General features: G+C 52.3%; 1 protein-coding gene across 1 annotated transcript; it reads right to left on the bottom strand.

The window, feature by feature from the left end:
- Positions 1-775: 775 nt before the first annotated feature.
- On the bottom strand, positions 776-14,775 carry Draxin (dorsal inhibitory axon guidance protein). Its single transcript, XM_085690296.2, has 6 exons — positions 14,341-14,775; positions 11,417-11,610; positions 10,019-10,130; positions 9,587-9,676; positions 7,905-7,994; positions 776-4,566 (listed from the first exon to the last, which is right to left on the bottom strand). The coding sequence occupies exons 1-6, from the start codon at positions 14,768-14,770 to the stop codon at positions 4,454-4,456; spliced, it is 1,029 nt and encodes a 342-aa protein (XP_085546422.1). The 5' UTR covers positions 14,771-14,775; the 3' UTR covers positions 776-4,453.
- Positions 14,776-17,187: the final 2,412 nt, after the last annotated feature.

The following is a 17,187-nucleotide window of genomic DNA, read 5'->3' as shown; positions in this document are numbered from 1 at the left end:
TTGTAAGAGCTAGGGGGCTGGAGAGATGGCTTAGCGGTTAAGAGCATTGCCTGCTCTTCCAAAGGTCCTGAGTTCAATTCCCAGCAACCACATGGTGGCTCACAACCATCTGTAATGAGGTCTGGTGCCCTCTTCTGGCCTGCAAACATACACACAGATGGAATATTGTATACATAGTAAATAAATAAATATTTAAAAAAATAAATTGTAAGAGCTAGCTAAAAACAAGCCTAAGCCATCAGCCGAGCATTAATAATTAATATTAAGTCTCTATGTAGTTATTTGGGAACTGACTGGTGGGAAAGAAAAGTCTGGGCTCAGCCTTGACTTTGGGATACTAAAGCCATTGCCATCGGAACCAAAACTGCCCTGGTTAGCCAGACCTGAGAAGACCCAGTGAGCAGGCTGGGGTGGTACTGGCAGGAATGGTGCCCAGATTAGACATTCTCTCAGCCTGCCAAACCAGGCCACTGCAAGCAGTTCACAAACTTTCCCAAGATGGCATCTGAGCCTAGGAAGGCCCTGTCAGGACTGACAGTGTTTTGTCCTGAACCACACTAAAGCGGGACTCTGCTGCAGCTGCTACTGATCAGTCTGAGGTGAACAGCACCCCAATCCCCTTGGATACCCCAGCAGCTGCTCCAACCCTGCAGACCTCAATATCCAGGTGAGGGAGGAACCGCATTTGCCTCAAGACTTAGGGTTCCTTTCAAGACTCTGGCTGTGGTCCCTGCCAGTCAGACTGACCATTTCCTGGAAGAACAGGGGCAAGAAATGGCTTAGCAATTGTCACCTCTTTATTTACAGCTCAGAGAATACATGCAATATGGCATCATAGACCATAGTACCCCTCCCTCGTCGCTTCCACATTTCAAGGAGGAGCTATAGACCTCCAAGGCATTTCCCAAGAGCATACACATCCAATGATGGAGACTCTGGGCCTAGGAGCCCTACCTGGTGCCTTTTAAACAGAGCCAATGGCAGTCAAGGAGTTAGGCCTTGGATCATGGAGTTTGTCCTCGCTGTTTGCCAAGAAACAGGCCTCAGAGTTGCCAAGCCATAGTGAACACAAGAGTACTGAATTGTCCTAATGTCCTCAACACCGGCATCTGTCTTCCATCTGTGATCCTCATACCCACCACATCCAAGAGTGCCCTGGAGAACGTGTTAGAAGCCAGGTGCTGGGGACCACTCCTGTGATTGCAGTTCAGTAGGTGTGGAGGGAGGCCCAAGAGTCTGTGCTTCTACCAGACTCCCAGGTGATGCTGGAGCTTTCCAAGCAGGGAAGGCTTGGTCATAGATCTGTCCCAGACCACCCGCCCTTCCTGGGGCTTTGGAAACCCCACTCCCCACAATGCAAACCCCTTGTTCTGCGTGCAGCCTGCTCACCCTGACCGGGTACCCCTTTTCTGTGTGTACACAGTATCTATGGCCTGTATGCACACACTCACTGTGGTCTGTGAGCATGAAGGCTGCATGGAGGGCCAGTGTTAATGTGGTCCCGCCCCAGGAACCCTCAAAGGGCAGCCTCAGCCGCTGACCTCTCCAGCCTACTTTCCTGGCACCCCAAGGCTCTTGGTTCCTTACTTTCTAAACATTCTCCTCATTGTGGATGCTCTGGGGAAGGCTGCAGGAGGCTTCCAGAGGGACTCTGTTGCACCTCTGCAGGAGAAGGGGTGTGGCCTTGGAATCTGACTTGCATCTCTAGTCATAGGCCCCTCATACCCCCTTCAACCAGCCATGGAAACCATCCTTTCTATCGCCAAAGCCCAGACAAACAGTCCCTGTCTGGGGACAGTGTAGATCTGTCAGAGTGTCCTTGAGGCTTCAGCTCAGGTATCTGGGCTGTTCTAAGCAAATCCCTGCTCAGCTCCCTACCAGAGTTGTTCTAAGCAAGCCCCTGCTCGGCTCCCCACCAGGGTCCGCTTTTATTCTCATAAACCTGATGCTGTGTAGGCACATGCTCCTCCGGCTCTGCCTCAGCGTGGGAATCTATGTGCTTCTCCAGAGCAGTGACTCAGTTTGGGGAAGTCCACTTTGTTTTTTGTTTGTATATTTGTTTGAGGCGGGGTCTTTTTATGTAGCCCTGGCTGTCCAGGAACTCTCTTCGTAGATCAGGCTGACCTCAAACTCACAGAGATTTGTCTGCCTCTGCCTTCCAAATGCTGGGATTAAAGGCATGCACCACTACACTCACTGTGAAGTGCACTTTGGAGCAATCATAGAAAGCATCCTGAACCGGGCATGGTGGTGCAACCTTTAATCCCAGCACTTGGAAGGCAGAGGAGGCGGGTCTCTGTAAGTTTCAAGCTAACCTGGTCTACATCGTGAGTTTCAGGTCAGCCAGAGATGAATAGTGAAGTGAAACACTGCAAAAAAAAAAAAAAAAAAAGCATCATTGCATATGTGATGGATCACTGTGCAAATGAAGGCCTGCTGAAGTTGAAGTTGGCTAGCTGGTACTCTAGGTGGTGGTGGTGGTGGTGGTGGTGGTGGTGGTGTGTGTGATGGGCCAGGCACTGTTTTAAGAATCAGGCATTTTCATTTCTTTGAAAAGTCAAGGCACAGAGACCGTGAGCAACTTCCGTAAGGGGAGCAGAGCGTGAGAGGGGGCGCAGGCCATGTATAGCTGTGTGCTGCAGCAGGTAGGAGGGCAGCGGACCAATGTTCTCAGGCTGCCATGGCAGCCCCCTGGGGAGGCTTCAGAGACTTCGAAGCCCAGACCAGTTAGCATGTAGCTCAGCAGCAGGACACTTGCTTGGAACGTGCAAGGCCCTGGTACTACAGAAAGGAAAATGATCTGCATTAGAGCCTGCTTTCCCATTGCTGCTTTGATCCTTCCGGCTATTGGCCCTGGCCCCCATTCCCAGGCCTATCAGACCCAACTTGGGAAAGAAGAACAAGTATATTTGATTTCTTCTAGATCTGCTTGTTTTCCTTGGTGCCTGATCCCTGGACAAGACTGGTTACCCCAAAGTTGTAAACAACCCTGGCATCCCATGGATGTGGTCCAGGCTGGGGAGGGCGGGGGCAGAGAAGGCTTTTTTTTCCTTTGCAAAAGTTGACCAGGAGGGAGACGCCAGGAGCAAGGGTCTAAAGGGTTCTCCTGAGGTGCCTCCTCATGTGGCTCCAGATCTGCTGGGACACATATTCCGGGCAGTGACAATAATGGTGAGGTTGTCATCATGGTTCTAGCCTGTGAGCATGAAGGCTGCACCAGTCTTGGAGGTGACCCCACTTTCCAAGGGGCATTGTTGCTGAAGCGAAGGGATGGAGTCCAGAGATGATCTTGGGGAGGCTGGGAGTCACCAAACATCATGTCAAGTGAACTCAGGGTGGCATGTGCTTGCCCTTCCAGCAGGGGAGACGCTCTGAGGACAACTTAGGAGGGAGCGACCCCATGACCCAGGCCACACCAGGAAAGTTACCCCCAGCCACTTCATGACTGTGGCTAGCACTTGTCCGAGGGTAAGACCTTTCACAGGGACCCTTCTTCATGTGAACGCATCCCTTGTGTGTGGGGGGCTCGGGGAAAGAAGCGGGAATGGAAGAGAACAAGTGGCGATCAAACCCAGGGCCCTGTGCAGGCTAGGCCAATGGCTTATTTTGTTTAGCTTGAGATACAGTCTCCTGTAGTCTGATCTCACACTTGCTAAGTAGTCGAAGATGACCTTTAACTACTGATCCCCAGCACCGTCTGCCTTTGACACCACGCTTGGGGATGGAAACTAGGGTTAGCCAAACACCACCACCCCATGCTTTGTTTTTAAGGAGGATACACCTGCCAAATATGCTGACTAACTCCTGGTAATCCCAGCATTTGGAAGACAGAGGCAGGGGGATTGTCTGAGTTTCCAAAGGCCAGGTTGGCCAAAGAGTGAGACTCTGTCTCTCAAAAAGGCGATAAGCCTCTGTTGGGAAAGGCTGAAGACAGTCAAGTTATGTCTGCTGCCAAAGATGGAGGATCAATGGATGATGTAGGACCTTGCACAGGTCTTGCAACTCAAGAGTACTTCAGTGGTCTCTTGCCACGGTCTCTGTGGAAATCCAGTAAAAATGAAGGTGGTGCTTGGCGTTTGCCTGGGACAGAGTATTCCAGAGCCACTCCCGTCAGGTGTTCTCTCTTTCCATTCCTTTCCAGGACGGAAACCGCTTGATTTTCCAAATTGAAGCTGCTGCAATGCTGATGTCAAGCAGAAGAGGGCGCGCTCGACACGACTATCACGTAGAGCGGGATCCGCGAGCTGCGTGGGTACCACCAGGGATGGCAGACACAGCTGCTCTCAACCAAACAGTCACCCAACTTGGGGATGAGAATACCGGGCCTGCACCCGCAGCCTCAGTCACTGGATCCCCCACGCAGCCCCAAGCTGAGCTAGTTACTGACGCGGTCTTATTTGTCCAAACCTCCCTAGCTCAGAACCCCGGCCTGTGGGGAGGCACCGCTAGGGCGCTAGATGTTGATGAAGGATCCCTGGTCCCCGTTGACCGTCTCAGGTTCCACGCAGCGCCCCTTCCTCCGAGTGACCCTGCGGTTCCGGTGGAATTTGGCATAGCAACGCAGCCCTGAGTGGAAGGAGGCAAGGATGTCATGACTGTGGGTGACTGTCCCCTCCCTTTTCTTCCCCTTCAGCCCGCACAGGCTTCTCATTTTACAGCCCCTCCATACCACCGAGTCTTAGCACACAATGTTTTGAAAAGTTTTAAGGAACTGGGCTAACTGCACAGGCCTGTAATCCCAACATTCAAGAGACTGAGACAACAGGTTTGGGCTTAGTCTAAGGCTGGCATGGCTATACAGCAGACTCAAAACAAAAAATAAACAAAACAAAAAAATCCAGCAAAACCTAAATGTTGAATCTGAGGCTTTGCATATTAAGCACACATTCTGTCACTGAACTACACACGACCTCATCTCCTACTTAGGAAAAAAAAAACCAGATTGAGCATGGTAGCCCACACTTTACTCCCAGCATTTAAGAGGTAGAGGTGTGCAGGGTGGTGGGTACATGTCTTTAATCCCAGCACTCGGGAGGCAGAGGCAGGCAGATCTCTGTGAGTCCAAGGTCAGCCTGGTCTACAAGAGCTAGTTCCAGGACAGGCTCCAAAGCTACAGAGAAACCCTGTCTCGAAAAACCAAAGAAAAGAAAAGAAAAGAAGAGAAGAGAGAAGAAAAAAATCCAAATGAGGACAACAAAGTCAGTACGGTTCTTCTTGAAGCTTCTCTCATTTCCTTTTTAACCTTTTCCAAGCCTCACTATATGCCAAGCCAAGCCAGGCAGTTCCTGCCCAAGGTCCCTGCCTTTACCGTCCGCCTCCTATCAGAGCCCCTCAGGTTCTCTTTCAACCCCATCATCGTTCTTTGCCCTTCTCCTAAGAACTCTACATATCATCCCGTGGAAATACCTTCCAGTCTTTCCGGCTTTCTTTTTCACAACCCTTATGACTTTCCAGGGACTTTTTCTTTCCCCTTTTCCTTTTGTGGGGGTGGATGGGTGATGGATACAAGAGCTTCTGTAGCCCAGGATGCCCTGGATGGAACTCCCTGTGTGGCTGAAGATGACCTTGAACCCACGAGTCTCCTGAGTCTCCTATCTCTACCTCTAGAGCGCTGAGATCACAGGCACAGGCCACCGTACTGGCTCCAGAGGCCGCTTATCTATGGCTCTGTTTCTTCTTGTCATCTCATTTCTCTGGAATGTAACACAGAAGTGGAGAAGATGCAGGCTCTTTTATTACTGTGAACTAGACTTTGAGTGTGGCTCAGGTTCACACAGCAGCTAGGGGAGGAATCTGCCCTCAGAGGCCGGAACGAAGGTTGCCTATCGCTTGGCTCGGCAATTTGGGCACCTTGTTTTGAAAGCGTGCTTATCTGTCAGAGGTGTGCGCCAAAATAAATACTGTATAAATACATAAAGATCACATAGACTTAAGGGAAGTGTGTGGAGGTGAGAGCCCTACCCGGGAGGACCACAGCTGGTCTTCACTGAAGTTCAGTGTCGGGAACCAGGGGTTCCTGAGACTGCGACTTCAGCAGTGTGGGTTTGAAGACTCTGAAGACAGAAGTCAAATTATTTTCCACCTGTTCCTTCAGAGTTCTTGTTTAAACTTATTTTGCTGTAAGATTTATTTTGAGTCTGAAGTTTTGTCTGCTTGGATGTATGTGTACCACGTACATGTTTGGTGCCTGTGAAGGTCAGAAGATGGCATTGGACCCCCTGGAACTGGAGTTATGCATGGTCCTGAGCTGCCCTATGGGTGGGGGAAACTGAATTTGGGTCCCCTGCAAGGGCAGCCAGTGCTCTTAACCACTGAGCCACCTCTCCAGCCCTTCCCTGGCCCTGTCTTTCATTTGGGTGGGGGCTGAACTCAAGGCCTGGCAAGCACTCTACCACTGAGCTATCCCTCCAGCGACTTATGTATGTATTTATTTAGAGACTGGGTCTTACTGTGTGGAGCAGGCCGGTCTTGAACTCACAAAGATCCACCTGCCTCTGCCTCCTGAGTGCAGCTTTGACTGGTTCTCTCCTGTCACATTTACAAGGGTTCCAGGGACTGAACACAGGTCATCAGGCTTGCGGACCAAGCCCCTTTATACCCCGAGCCAATTGCTAGCCCTGGTTTGTTGTTTTCCAAGCAAGGTGTCACTGTGCACCCCCCTCAGTTGGCCTCAAACTCGCGATGGGCCTGTCTCAGCCTCTCAAGTGCTGGGATTATAAGCATAAACCACCACAGGCAACTTTTCTCTTCTTTTTCATTTCCTTCCCTCTTTCCATCCTCTCCTTTCCCTTCCCCTCTTCTCCCCTTCTCTCCCCTCCTCTCTCCTCCTTTCTCCTCCCCTCCCCCCTCTTCTTCTTCCTTCTTCTCCCCTCCTCTGCTCTCCTCTCCCCTCCCCTTCCCTCCCCTCCCCTTCTGTCCTCCCCTCTTCTTCCATACTCTTCCCTCCCCTCCTCTCCTTTCCCCTCCACTCCTCTGCTCTCCTCTCCCCTCCTCTCCCCCTGCTCCTCTCTCCTCCCTTCCCCCATCCTCCTCTCTCACTCCTTTCTTTTTTCCTATGATAAAATAAAATACCCCCCCCCAAAAAAACAAAGAAACAAGAGAAGTAAGGGGAGATCCACAATGATGTTGCAGACCTTTAACTCCAGCTGCTGGAGAGACTGAGGCAGGAGGATCACGTGTTTGAGGCCTGCCTACACAACCCAGCATAGTTCTGCCTCAGGACTTTTTGCTGTTGCTGTTCTCATAGAGACAAACACGCTACTACCAAGGTGTTCTTCCGCACCCCACTCTTCCATAGATGTGTTTGAGTAAGTCACCTCACCTCATTTCTGAAATGGGAATCATAAAACCTTCCTTCCAGGGGTGACTGTGGACATGGCACAGGACAGGCACCAATGGGCACAGGTGTGCATGGGGCACACCCTTCCCTTGGGTGGGTGCTTGGGGAAGTGAACCCTTCCCTGTGGCTGCTGGGAATCCCACCCAACTCCCTGTTCCCCACCGTCTCACTTGGAAAGTCTCCCATCCAGAGTTCTGCCTTCTCAGGCTGGCTCTTATTTTAAGGGATATGTTCCTGTCTCCTCCCTTCTCCCCCTCCTGGTCCTGAGTGATCACACCAGCTTGTATTTCAAAAGGCGAGAAACACAAATCTGAGAAATGATGCCAGGAATGGAGACGCGTCGAGCAAACAGATTGGAAGACCCTGGCAAAGCTGTTCCTACCGGTGCCTTCGGCTCCCAGGGGGTTCTCCTACCCACTCCCTCTCCCCAGACCCTTCCGTCACATCCACCCTCTGCCAGGAAACCACATGTCCCACTCATTGCAGAGCTGGCTGGACAACAAAGGCTTTCTGGTTCCGGGAGCACCGTGGGGAGGGGCTGTCCCCTCCTGGAGCCCCGACTGACCTTCCATGCACATGCAGTCATCAAAACATTTGTTGTTGAGGCCGCGGTTGTGGGGCGTGCAGAGATGTTCCCGGAGGTCGCAGCAAGTTCCTGGCAACACAGCAAGCACATGTGGTCAGTCAAGCTGAGCGGCTCCTCCCTGCCGCCCCGCACTGAGTCCCACTGGACAGGAGATCCATCATATGTGTGGCAGTCCATGCCCTGGTGTGCCATCTGGTGTGTAAGCCCCCCCACCCCGGGCTGGAGCCACTACTGGATCTCACGGATGAAATCCCCAGAGGCAGGTGGCAGAGACTCAGGCCTCCCCAGATGGGCCACTTGATTGATCATGGGAGGATCAAAGGTGGTGTGGGGTTCACCTCCCAGGGATGGGGGTGCCAGAGGTAGAGCCAGCTGAGGGAGGGAAGGGACCTCAGGGATCACGGACATCAACGTTCTATTGGACAGATGGGGGAACGAAAGCCTTGGGTGGTTGCAGGGATAGCCTAGGCAAGCCTGAGGCATCTCTTTGCCCATTACAAGAGCTGGCTTCCAAGTACCGTTCTGTTGGCCCTGACTCCAGCCTTTCTTCACACTCTGAGTGCAGACAATGATGTAGGAACAGACAGCCTGTCTGGGCTGGTATCCCGCTTCAACAATGCCAAAATGGTTGCATTTTGCAGAATATCCTGCTGATGTGGCGCCCTGGAGATGGCCGCTTGTGTCTGCCCTGCCCCCACCCCCCAAGGCACTCATTATTGGGTAGCAGTAAGGGACACCAGTCACTGGTCTCCTGCTGCGAGTGGCTTCATCTTCACTCACTTGGCCCCTGTCCCAGCCACCCCCTCCCTCAGCAGCTCCAGTCAAGGGACAGCATGGCCATGACCAGGGCCACCCAGCATGGGGCTTCCCTGGCAGGCAAGGCTTTTCCCCACAGCTCCCTTCGGGCCAGCATGACATCAGGCCAGAGGACTCTCTGCCAACTTGTTTCCTCTCTTGCCTAGAATAAGTGTCACCATCAGCACCCCAGAGAAGCATCCCCCAAGACAGGGTCTGGCCTGCAGCTCCCTATGGAGCCGGGGATGACCTCGAACTCCTGATCCTCCTGCCTTCGCTTCCCAAGTGCAGTGGTGACAGATGTTTCCCCACCACCGCTTCTGCTCTGGGGAGGTCACCTGACCCCACAGGACCCCACAGACTCTAGTCAGACAGCGGGCCCGCCATGTTCCTCCGCTATGATGGATAGGATGCTGACCAGGAGAGGGTGTCATGGAAACCATCCCCAGAAAGCCAGGTGGTGCTATGATGGGGGACTGAATGTGGGCGTTGAGCAGACAAGGTCAGGAGCAGGGTGGGTTGTGGGTAAGAAGCTTAGGAACCAAGCTGGCTGAGGCTGTGTGATCTTAGAAAAGGCCCTTAGCCTCCATGGGGCTTAATTGCTTTGCTTTGCCTGAGAATGAAGTCAGTCAGTCTCCGCCCCCCACCACACCTCGCTTCTCTCCTTCTCTCCCCACCTCTCTCTAACATCATTCTGTGGTAGAGATGCTCAGGAAACTGGCTACTGCAGTTGCTAATTATTGTGCAGAAAGGGGCATGGCCCTCACTCAGGCTTGCTCCCATACTAGAGGCCCTGTCTCTTTTGCCTTTCTGGCATTCCCTCCCAGTCTGGTGCCTCGTGCGTGGGTTTAGGGGTACCAGGGTACCTGGCTGGCAATCCTGGTGGTGGTCACACGGTTCTCCCTCAGCTGGCGATGTCTCGTTACCATCACTGGCATAGTGACTCCAGTGTTTCTCTGGGGACAAGGAAGAGGTCAGATTAAACACAAGACTTGGGGGGTGTCACAGAGTCAGTGGCCACCCCCACAGCATGGTCCGGACAAGATCCTCTGCCTCCCTCTACTTTACTTTCTTCCCCGAAGCAGATCCCGTAGCCTGTCGCCCTGTAAGAGACATGGGACCTGTCTAGTGTGCAAAGAGTGTGGGAGACTGCTACAGTCAGTCAGGTTTAGTTTAGACTGATGCTCTCCAGCCCCCTCTGGATGCCTGCGGGTCATCCTGGACTCAGCAAGGGTCCTCCTCAGTAGGTGCTGGAGAGAGGAGTCCAAACATGGGGCAGGATGGCAAAGCAGACTTACCTTTCCTCTTTGCAGAAGGCCAGACCTCTGGCTTTAAATCTTCATAGTCAGTCCAGTCAAATAAGGCCATGTCCAGCGTGGGCATCACGTCCCCATCAGACCTGGGCTGTGCCTGCAGAGGACGAGGCGGGGAGGAGACCTGGAGTCTTCCAAGTGAAGACGTCTAGGTACTGGCGAGGGAGGCTGTGGTACCTGCTCGTTCAGAACGTCTTAGCCCATGGGGAGGGAATTAGAGGTGGACCCATTGCTCATTTCTCTGCCGTCCTCTCAAGGTTCTGGGAAGACCACATGCAGGCCCCAATCCCACTCACAACAGAGGGCCACTCACTCACAATGCTGAACCACTCACAACGCTGACCCACTCACAATGCTGAACAATATCCTGGAAACTACTGAGGACCAGATATCGCGGCTGGGTCCCCATGTACATGATGGCCAGGGTTCAGCAAGACACAGACTGTAACTACCTGCCCATGGCCGTAGCTTTTGAGCTGTCTGTCCCCTTCCTGCTCCCGTCACTAGTGAGAATAACCAGGTGAACTCCTGTCCCTGTCATCAGCAAGAATGGCCAGGTGAACTCCTGTGTCCTTCTAGAGTCACCAGCGGTCAGAGCTGTGTGAGCGTCCCTGTTCCCTTCCCATTTACCTTCTCAGAGCTGGGGAGTAGACGGCTCAACCACCTCGCTGACCTATGCCACTCTACTCATGGGTTTTAAAATCTGCTGGCTGCTTTTGGAGCTCTTCCAGACTTTAAAGGTCCTCCCAGGAGCCCCCTCGACATGTGTAGAGACCAGCATGCTGAGGGGGCACTGGCTTCCGTGTTGTCCCAGCCCAACCCATATGCTCTGGTGGTTGGCATCCTTTCTGCAGACAGAATACCCAGTGGGGCAAAAGCTTACTGGCTTCCACTACCACCCTCCTGCTGTGCCTCAGTTTACCTAAGTAGAACAGGAGGAGAATCAATTAAAACCCAAGCAGCCGGGCACATCTGTGAGAGATTTTTCTTCGTTCAATGTGAGAAGACTCACCCTAAATTGGGGCCACACCTTCCGGTCCCCGCCCCCGCCCCCGCCCCCACATGCCTGAAAGGACATGGAAGAAGGAAGCTTTTGCTTTTTGTCGATTTGTCCTCACTTTTGGTGTCATGTCTGTCTGTCCTGCTGCCGAGGTATTTGCCGGTATTAGAACCTACTTCAGGATTACGACACAGAAAGACCAGCTGAGATACCTGGCCTCATGGACCAAACCTGATTCTTTGCCTTTCCGAGGGGAGACAGCAGCTGTTGGACTAGCTGGACCACAGCCTGTAGGACACTCCAGGAAAGTTCCTTTTGATGCGTACCTGCGCACCTTAATTCTACAGTTCTGTTCAGTCCTGACAGGAGGCATGTGCCCTCACCTGGGGCCGCAGGGAGGTGACAGGCAGGATCTGGGACTCCTCTGGGGTAGGCGTGGCGGCATCTGCTGTGGTTAGGAAGAGCATGGTTGGGGCCAGGCTGGTAGAAGATTCCTCTGTAGCAGCCTCCAGCATCTGGTCTTCAGAAGGTTCCACCTTCTTCATTAGGGAGCTGGGCCCGCGGATGGCAGCTCGTCCTGAGACAAGGCAAACACAGGGTGACCAGTCTGCTGCTCAGTGTCCACCTACAGAGCAGCCTGACCTTTCTGCTATAAGCCAAGGGCTGCTAGGAATCATGACCCTTGGTTTATCCGACACCCTTGCTGTCTACCCTGCTAGAGACCAGGAAACAGCAGTCACTGGGGGAAAGGAGCTGGTTGGAAAATTCTCCTCGAGAAGCTGCATTCTAGAAGTCTAGATCCAGGATGCCTGAGGGCAGCCAGGGACATAAAACCATAGAAGGCTTCCTGGAGGAGGTGAGGTTCATGGAGGCTGAGGGACACTGCTTGGGGAGACTGAGAAAGCTGGAAGGAGAGCCACTGCTTACACACATCACACATGCACGCATGCACACACACACGCCACTTCACAGTAGTTACTTCATCTAAGAGCCTCAGGAACTCTGAGAAGCGGTTGCTGCTCATCTATAGTGGAGGAGCCCAAGCCAGAGAGGTTAGGTGGCTTCACTGAGGACACACAGTTCTCGTGTGGCGGGACATAGATTTGAACCTCCATCCTGGGTGCAAAGCCATTTCTGGGGCCATCTTTGAAGACACTCAGGTGGGAGAGTGAGAGCAGAAGGGCTCAGGGTCACAAACAATGGGACCAGGACGGAAGATGGGGGGGGGGTTGGTCATCCACACTTGTCCTTGCAAGACACAGGTATAAGTTGATTCGGATCCCGTGGGGTCCACCCCACCTTGCAGAAATGAACCCCAGTCAGCCTGAGGCTTCACACACAAGTGATGATGAACTGGCCTGACCTGTGGGCTTCATCTGTCCCCTGCCACCGTGTTCTTTCCCTCAGGAGGGTCCTGCCTCTTGACCGAAGAGGGAAATTGGGGACCCCCTGTGTACTGTGCTCTCCTGCTGGTCCTCAGGCATCAGCAGTTTTCAGATTGGCACAAGGGACCCCTGAGAATGGGAGGGAGTATGATGAAACTTGTCCTTGGCATCTGGGGAGTCTCAGTCAACCTGGCCGGGAAGCAAGTGCCCTCTCTCACTATCTGCAGAAGGAAGCTGTGGATGCTTCACTTTCTTCCTGGAGAAACATCCAACCAGCCCGTCTGTGGCAGTCGCTCTGTCCCTAAGGCAGTCTTGTCACATGAAAAGACTTAGTGGCCAGGTGGCCAGTGTAGGCTCAGGGCCAGGTGAGGCTGGGGAAGGGACAGCTGGTCAGGGGAGGAACCAGCTGCTGTTGGGGGCAGAGCCAGTTGGTTGTGGGAGGGGCCATCTGGTTTTGGGGGAGGAGCCAACTGATTTAGGGGAGGGGCCAACAGGTTGGAGGTATTCAGGTTTATCAGAGTTTGTTCATTTGGGTCAAAGAAGCCTCAGCCTGGGAGACCACAGTGACACTGGAAACGAAGGCAGAGCTTAATACGGAAGGTGAACGCAGGCAGGCATGGGAGGGGTGACATTTCTCTCCAGACCCTGCAGTATATATTTTTGCTGTCCCCAAGGACCCAGGGCTTGGTCTTTGGGCTGGAGAGTTGACTCAGAACTTAAGAATATGCACCGCTCTGGCAAAGGACCTGAGTTCGATTCCCAGCACCCGTGTCAGGTGGCTCACAACCTCCTTTTATTCCAGCTCCAGGAGACCTAATGCCTCCAGCCCCCGAAGGCACGACGCTCACATGCATGTACTCACACATGCATACACATAACTAAAAACATTACAAATAAATCTTAAAAAAAAGTAAAACTTGATTCTCCAGCTCCTCGCTCTACTTGGAAGCAGTGGGTTCTCTGGGAGATGGGGCTTAGTGGAAGGAACTTGAGTGATTGGGGTGCCTTTGAAGGGATTCAGGGACCCAGGTATTCCTGTGCTGTCTCTCCCTTCCTCTCTCTTCCTCCTCCTCCTTTTTTCCCCCTCAGCCACCGGGCACCATGAGATGAGCAGCTCCACGCTGCTTCTACCGAGCTCTGCCTCAGTACAGTTCCAAGCAACCTAGACAGAATGTTCTGAATCCTTGATCCCAAATCAACTTTCTCCTCTTTGTCACCGTGACCGACAGTTAGCTACCACATGGGGTCACTGGTGTGCAGGGTTGGAGGGTGCTGACTGGTATGCCCAGGATTTAGTAGTGATTGCTTTGGGATGGTGTCGTGACCCCCAAGTCTAAGCTCTCTGAGTGGCAGGTCACCTCCTCCGACACTAAGGTCGGGCTGTGTCTCTCTGCAGCGGGACAAACCGAGGCTCGCGAAGGTGACTTTTCCAAGGCTACAGACTAGTGAGTAGTGGAAGTCAGACCCTGCTCTCAATAGATCTGACTGCAGAGTTCAAGCTCTCCGCTTCCACTCGGGTTCTGGAGCTCATTAAAAGACGGGCCAGAGGAGGGTTCCCAGCTCTTCGGTCTGTACCTGGCAGGGCTTAGAGTTGGGTAGATTTAGGTCAGAGGCAAGGTAGATTTTCTTGACCTAGGAGAATGACTGACCGCCTAAGGAGGCAGAGCTTCTATCACGAGCTCCCTCTTCTCCACCTCTGTCCCTCCTCCTCGGCTTCTCCCTGCTTCCTCTCCCTAGCAGACTGCTCTGACTTTAGTAAGATGCATCCCCTCTTCTGGGAGTCCACTTTTGCCCCTTTGGGGGTTTTGAATGGTCTTTCCGGGGGGCCTTAAAACCCTGACTCTCTGATCACTTCCTGTCCCCGGCATTGGCCTAGAGCCTAGAGCCTCCCCGGAGTAAAGGGCTCCCTGGTCTCTAGCTACCTCGGTGCTGACGCAGCCGGTCCCTGCGTCTCTTGTGTTCTCTGCCACGTTTCTTCATCCTCTCCCACCCTGAAGACCGGGGCTCCTTCTCAGGATAGGGCAATGCCAGCCCCAGAAGCAGCTCCTTGTCCTGCAGAAGGCCGGCAGGGCGCTGTCCGAGCGTTATCCGGGAAGCCTGCCTAGCGGTGGTGACCACAGCCCCCTCCTGGCCCCGTCTGGGCATGCCTGGGCCCCTGTCCTTCTTGCCCAGGCCCCGTCGACCATGATGACTGGGTTGAGGCACCCACAGTGTAGAGCTGGGGAGGTGAGGTTGGGTTTCAGGCAGGTTCCGGGGAGAGGATCCAGATGCAAGGGTGCCTGCCACGTGGAGCTCCGGGAATAGCAGGACCAGGAACAGTATGGTGATCTTGAAGACAGTGGACCCTGCCATTGGCTCTCCCTAAAAGAAAAACATCATTAGGAGGGCAGTATACAGCACCTCCCCACAAAGCTTCATATCGGTACCCCATTATACAAACTGCTTTTTCTACGGGGGTAGAAGAGGCTCTGCTCCCTGGACACATTGCCTTTTTAACTGTGTGTTTTGGACTGTTGTTGAGGTTTTGTTTTGTTTTGAGACAGTCTTATGTACCCCAGGATACACTTGAACTGATCCTCTTGCATTCTAATTACAGGCACGAACCACCAGCGTCTTTCCTTTTATGTGAGGACTTTAAAATTCCTTAAATTACTGGGTGTGATGGCGCACGCCTTTAGTCCCAGCACTCAGGAGACAGAGACAGGCAGATCTCTGTGAGTGCGAGGCCAGCCTGGTCTACAAAGCGAGTTCCAGGAGAAATCCTGTGTCAAAAATTCATTAAGTTACATTTATTCATCTACTTATTCATTTATTGTGTGCATGCCATGGTGTGCATGTGGAGGTCAGAGGACAGCTTGCAGGAGTCAGTTCACGGGTCCCAAGTATCAAACTCAGGTCATCCCACGTCTCAGCAAGTTCCTTTGCCTACTGAACCATCTTGCCTGTCCTCCCCTTTTCTAAATTGTTAAATATGTATGTGTGTGTCTGTCCCATGCGTGCAATGCCTGGGGAGGCCAGAAGAGGCCAGAAGAAGGGTACTCTGGAGCCAGGGTGTCAACTGCCTGATAAGGTGCTGGGAACCAAACCCAGATCTTCTGCAAGAATAACAAGCAACAAGAACTTCTTAACCTAACTGAACCATCTCTCCAGCTTTTATTCCCTGCCTTGAGACAAGGTCTCAAAGTGGTCTTCGCTGCTCTGGAACTTGCTATATAGTCTAGGCTGGCCTCAACTCACAGAGATCCACCTGCTTCTGCTTCCTGAGTGCTGGAACTAAAGGTGTATGCACAACATCTGGCTTACTTTCTCTCTTTTCTTTTCTTCTTTTCTTTTCTTTTTTCTTTTCCAGACAGGGTTTCTCTGTGTAGCTCCTGGTTGTTCTAGAACTTGCTTTCTTACGGATCTCAAACTCAGAGATCTGTCTCCTTGTCCCGCCTGAGTACTGAGATTAAAAGCATGTGCCACCACTGCCTGACTTCTTTTCCTTTTTACACTTAGTGTAATCTTTTAGAGATAGGATCCTGTTAGGTAGCACAGGCTGGCCTTGAACTCACGGTGCTCCACCTGCCTTTGCCTCCTGCATGCTGGAAGTATAGGCCTGAATCCCTATGCCTGTTGAAGCCATTTTCACATCAAAGGATGGTGCTCCTGGTTTCCAACGGTAGGAGGCCATGAGAGCTGGTGAACATGCCACAATGCAGAGGATTGTCCACGTGGGGCGAGGAAGATGGCTCAGTAGCTAGGGGTGCTTGTTGCTTGGTTTCCAACACCCACAGGGCAGCTCACAACCACCTCTAACTCCAGTTCTGGAGCATCCAACACTATCTTCTGGCCTCCACTGGCACTGCATGCATGTAGTGCACAGACCAGACATACATGCAGACAAAACTCCTATACACATAAAAAACAAAAACTACTCATTAAAAAAAAAAGAAAGAAAGAAAGAGCTGGAGAAAGATCACAAGATCATCTAAGGCTTAGGCTCTTCGGTTTAAATCCTTCCAGACTAGTCTAGAGGTCCTTTCTCTACACAAACCCCTGCCCTTGGTCAAGACCTCCAAGACATAACTGAGCTCCTCAGAGCCCTGAACCCATCCCTCTCCGCTGAGATTTGACATCCAGCCACATCCAGAAACAGGAGCAGCCTCTATAATGACTTCTGCCACTTCTCCCATTTTTCTGAAGTGGAGAGAGTTTGCAGGATGGAAGGTCACAGCCAATGACGAAGAGTCTATGCTCTGGGTCTCTTGAGACTGTCCAGGGAGACTTAGCTCTGTCCTTGCCCCTGTTTCCACCGCCCCCATTTGATAGAATCTCATGGAGCCCAGGTTGGCTAGAGCTCATTGCTTAGCCAAAGATGACTTTGAATTCCCGATTCTCTTGTCTCCCTGCCTCCACTCTGCTAGTGCTAAGATGACAAGAATGCATCTTTAAAAAAAAAAAAAAGATTTTTTTATTTATTTTGTATACAGTGTTCTGTACTGCAATGTATACCTGCAGGCCAGAAGAAGGACCCTCATTACAGTCAATTGTTAACCACCACATGGTTGCTGGGAATAGAACTCAGGATCACCAGAAGAGCAGCCAGTGCTCTTAACCTCTGAGCCATCTCTCCAGTCCCAAGAATGTACCTGTTCTTCAGTTTCCATGTGCTTTGAGGTCCTCAGAGGTTCTGTCACTGTCCTGCACTGTTGAAGGCTTTGGGAATGGTCATATAGTTACGATTCTGACCACCCTACTTTGCCACATGCACACAAGGTAGAGCGAGC

Source organism: Myodes glareolus, chromosome 6 (genome assembly GCF_982192425.1).
Source record: "Myodes glareolus chromosome 6, mMyoGla1.1, whole genome shotgun sequence".
NCBI classification, from domain to species: Eukaryota; Metazoa; Chordata; class Mammalia; order Rodentia; family Cricetidae; genus Myodes; species Myodes glareolus.
This window is presented reverse-complemented; position numbering and strand designations above follow the sequence as displayed.

What these genes read in the sequence shown, in the direction of transcription:
- Draxin (XM_085690296.2), bottom strand. Translation starts at nt 14,770, where the DNA reads ATGGCAGGGTCCACTGTCTTCAAGATCACCATACTGTTCCTGGTCCTG. An exon ending in CCGGCTGCGTCAGCACCGAG is followed by an intron (nt 11,611 to 14,340) that starts GTAGCTAGAGAC and finishes GCCTTGTCTCAG; the next exon opens with GACGAGCTGCCATCCGCGGG. An exon ending in TCACCTCCCTGCGGCCCCAG is followed by an intron (nt 10,131 to 11,416) that starts GTGAGGGCACAT and finishes CGTCCTCTGCAG; the next exon opens with GCACAGCCCAGGTCTGATGG.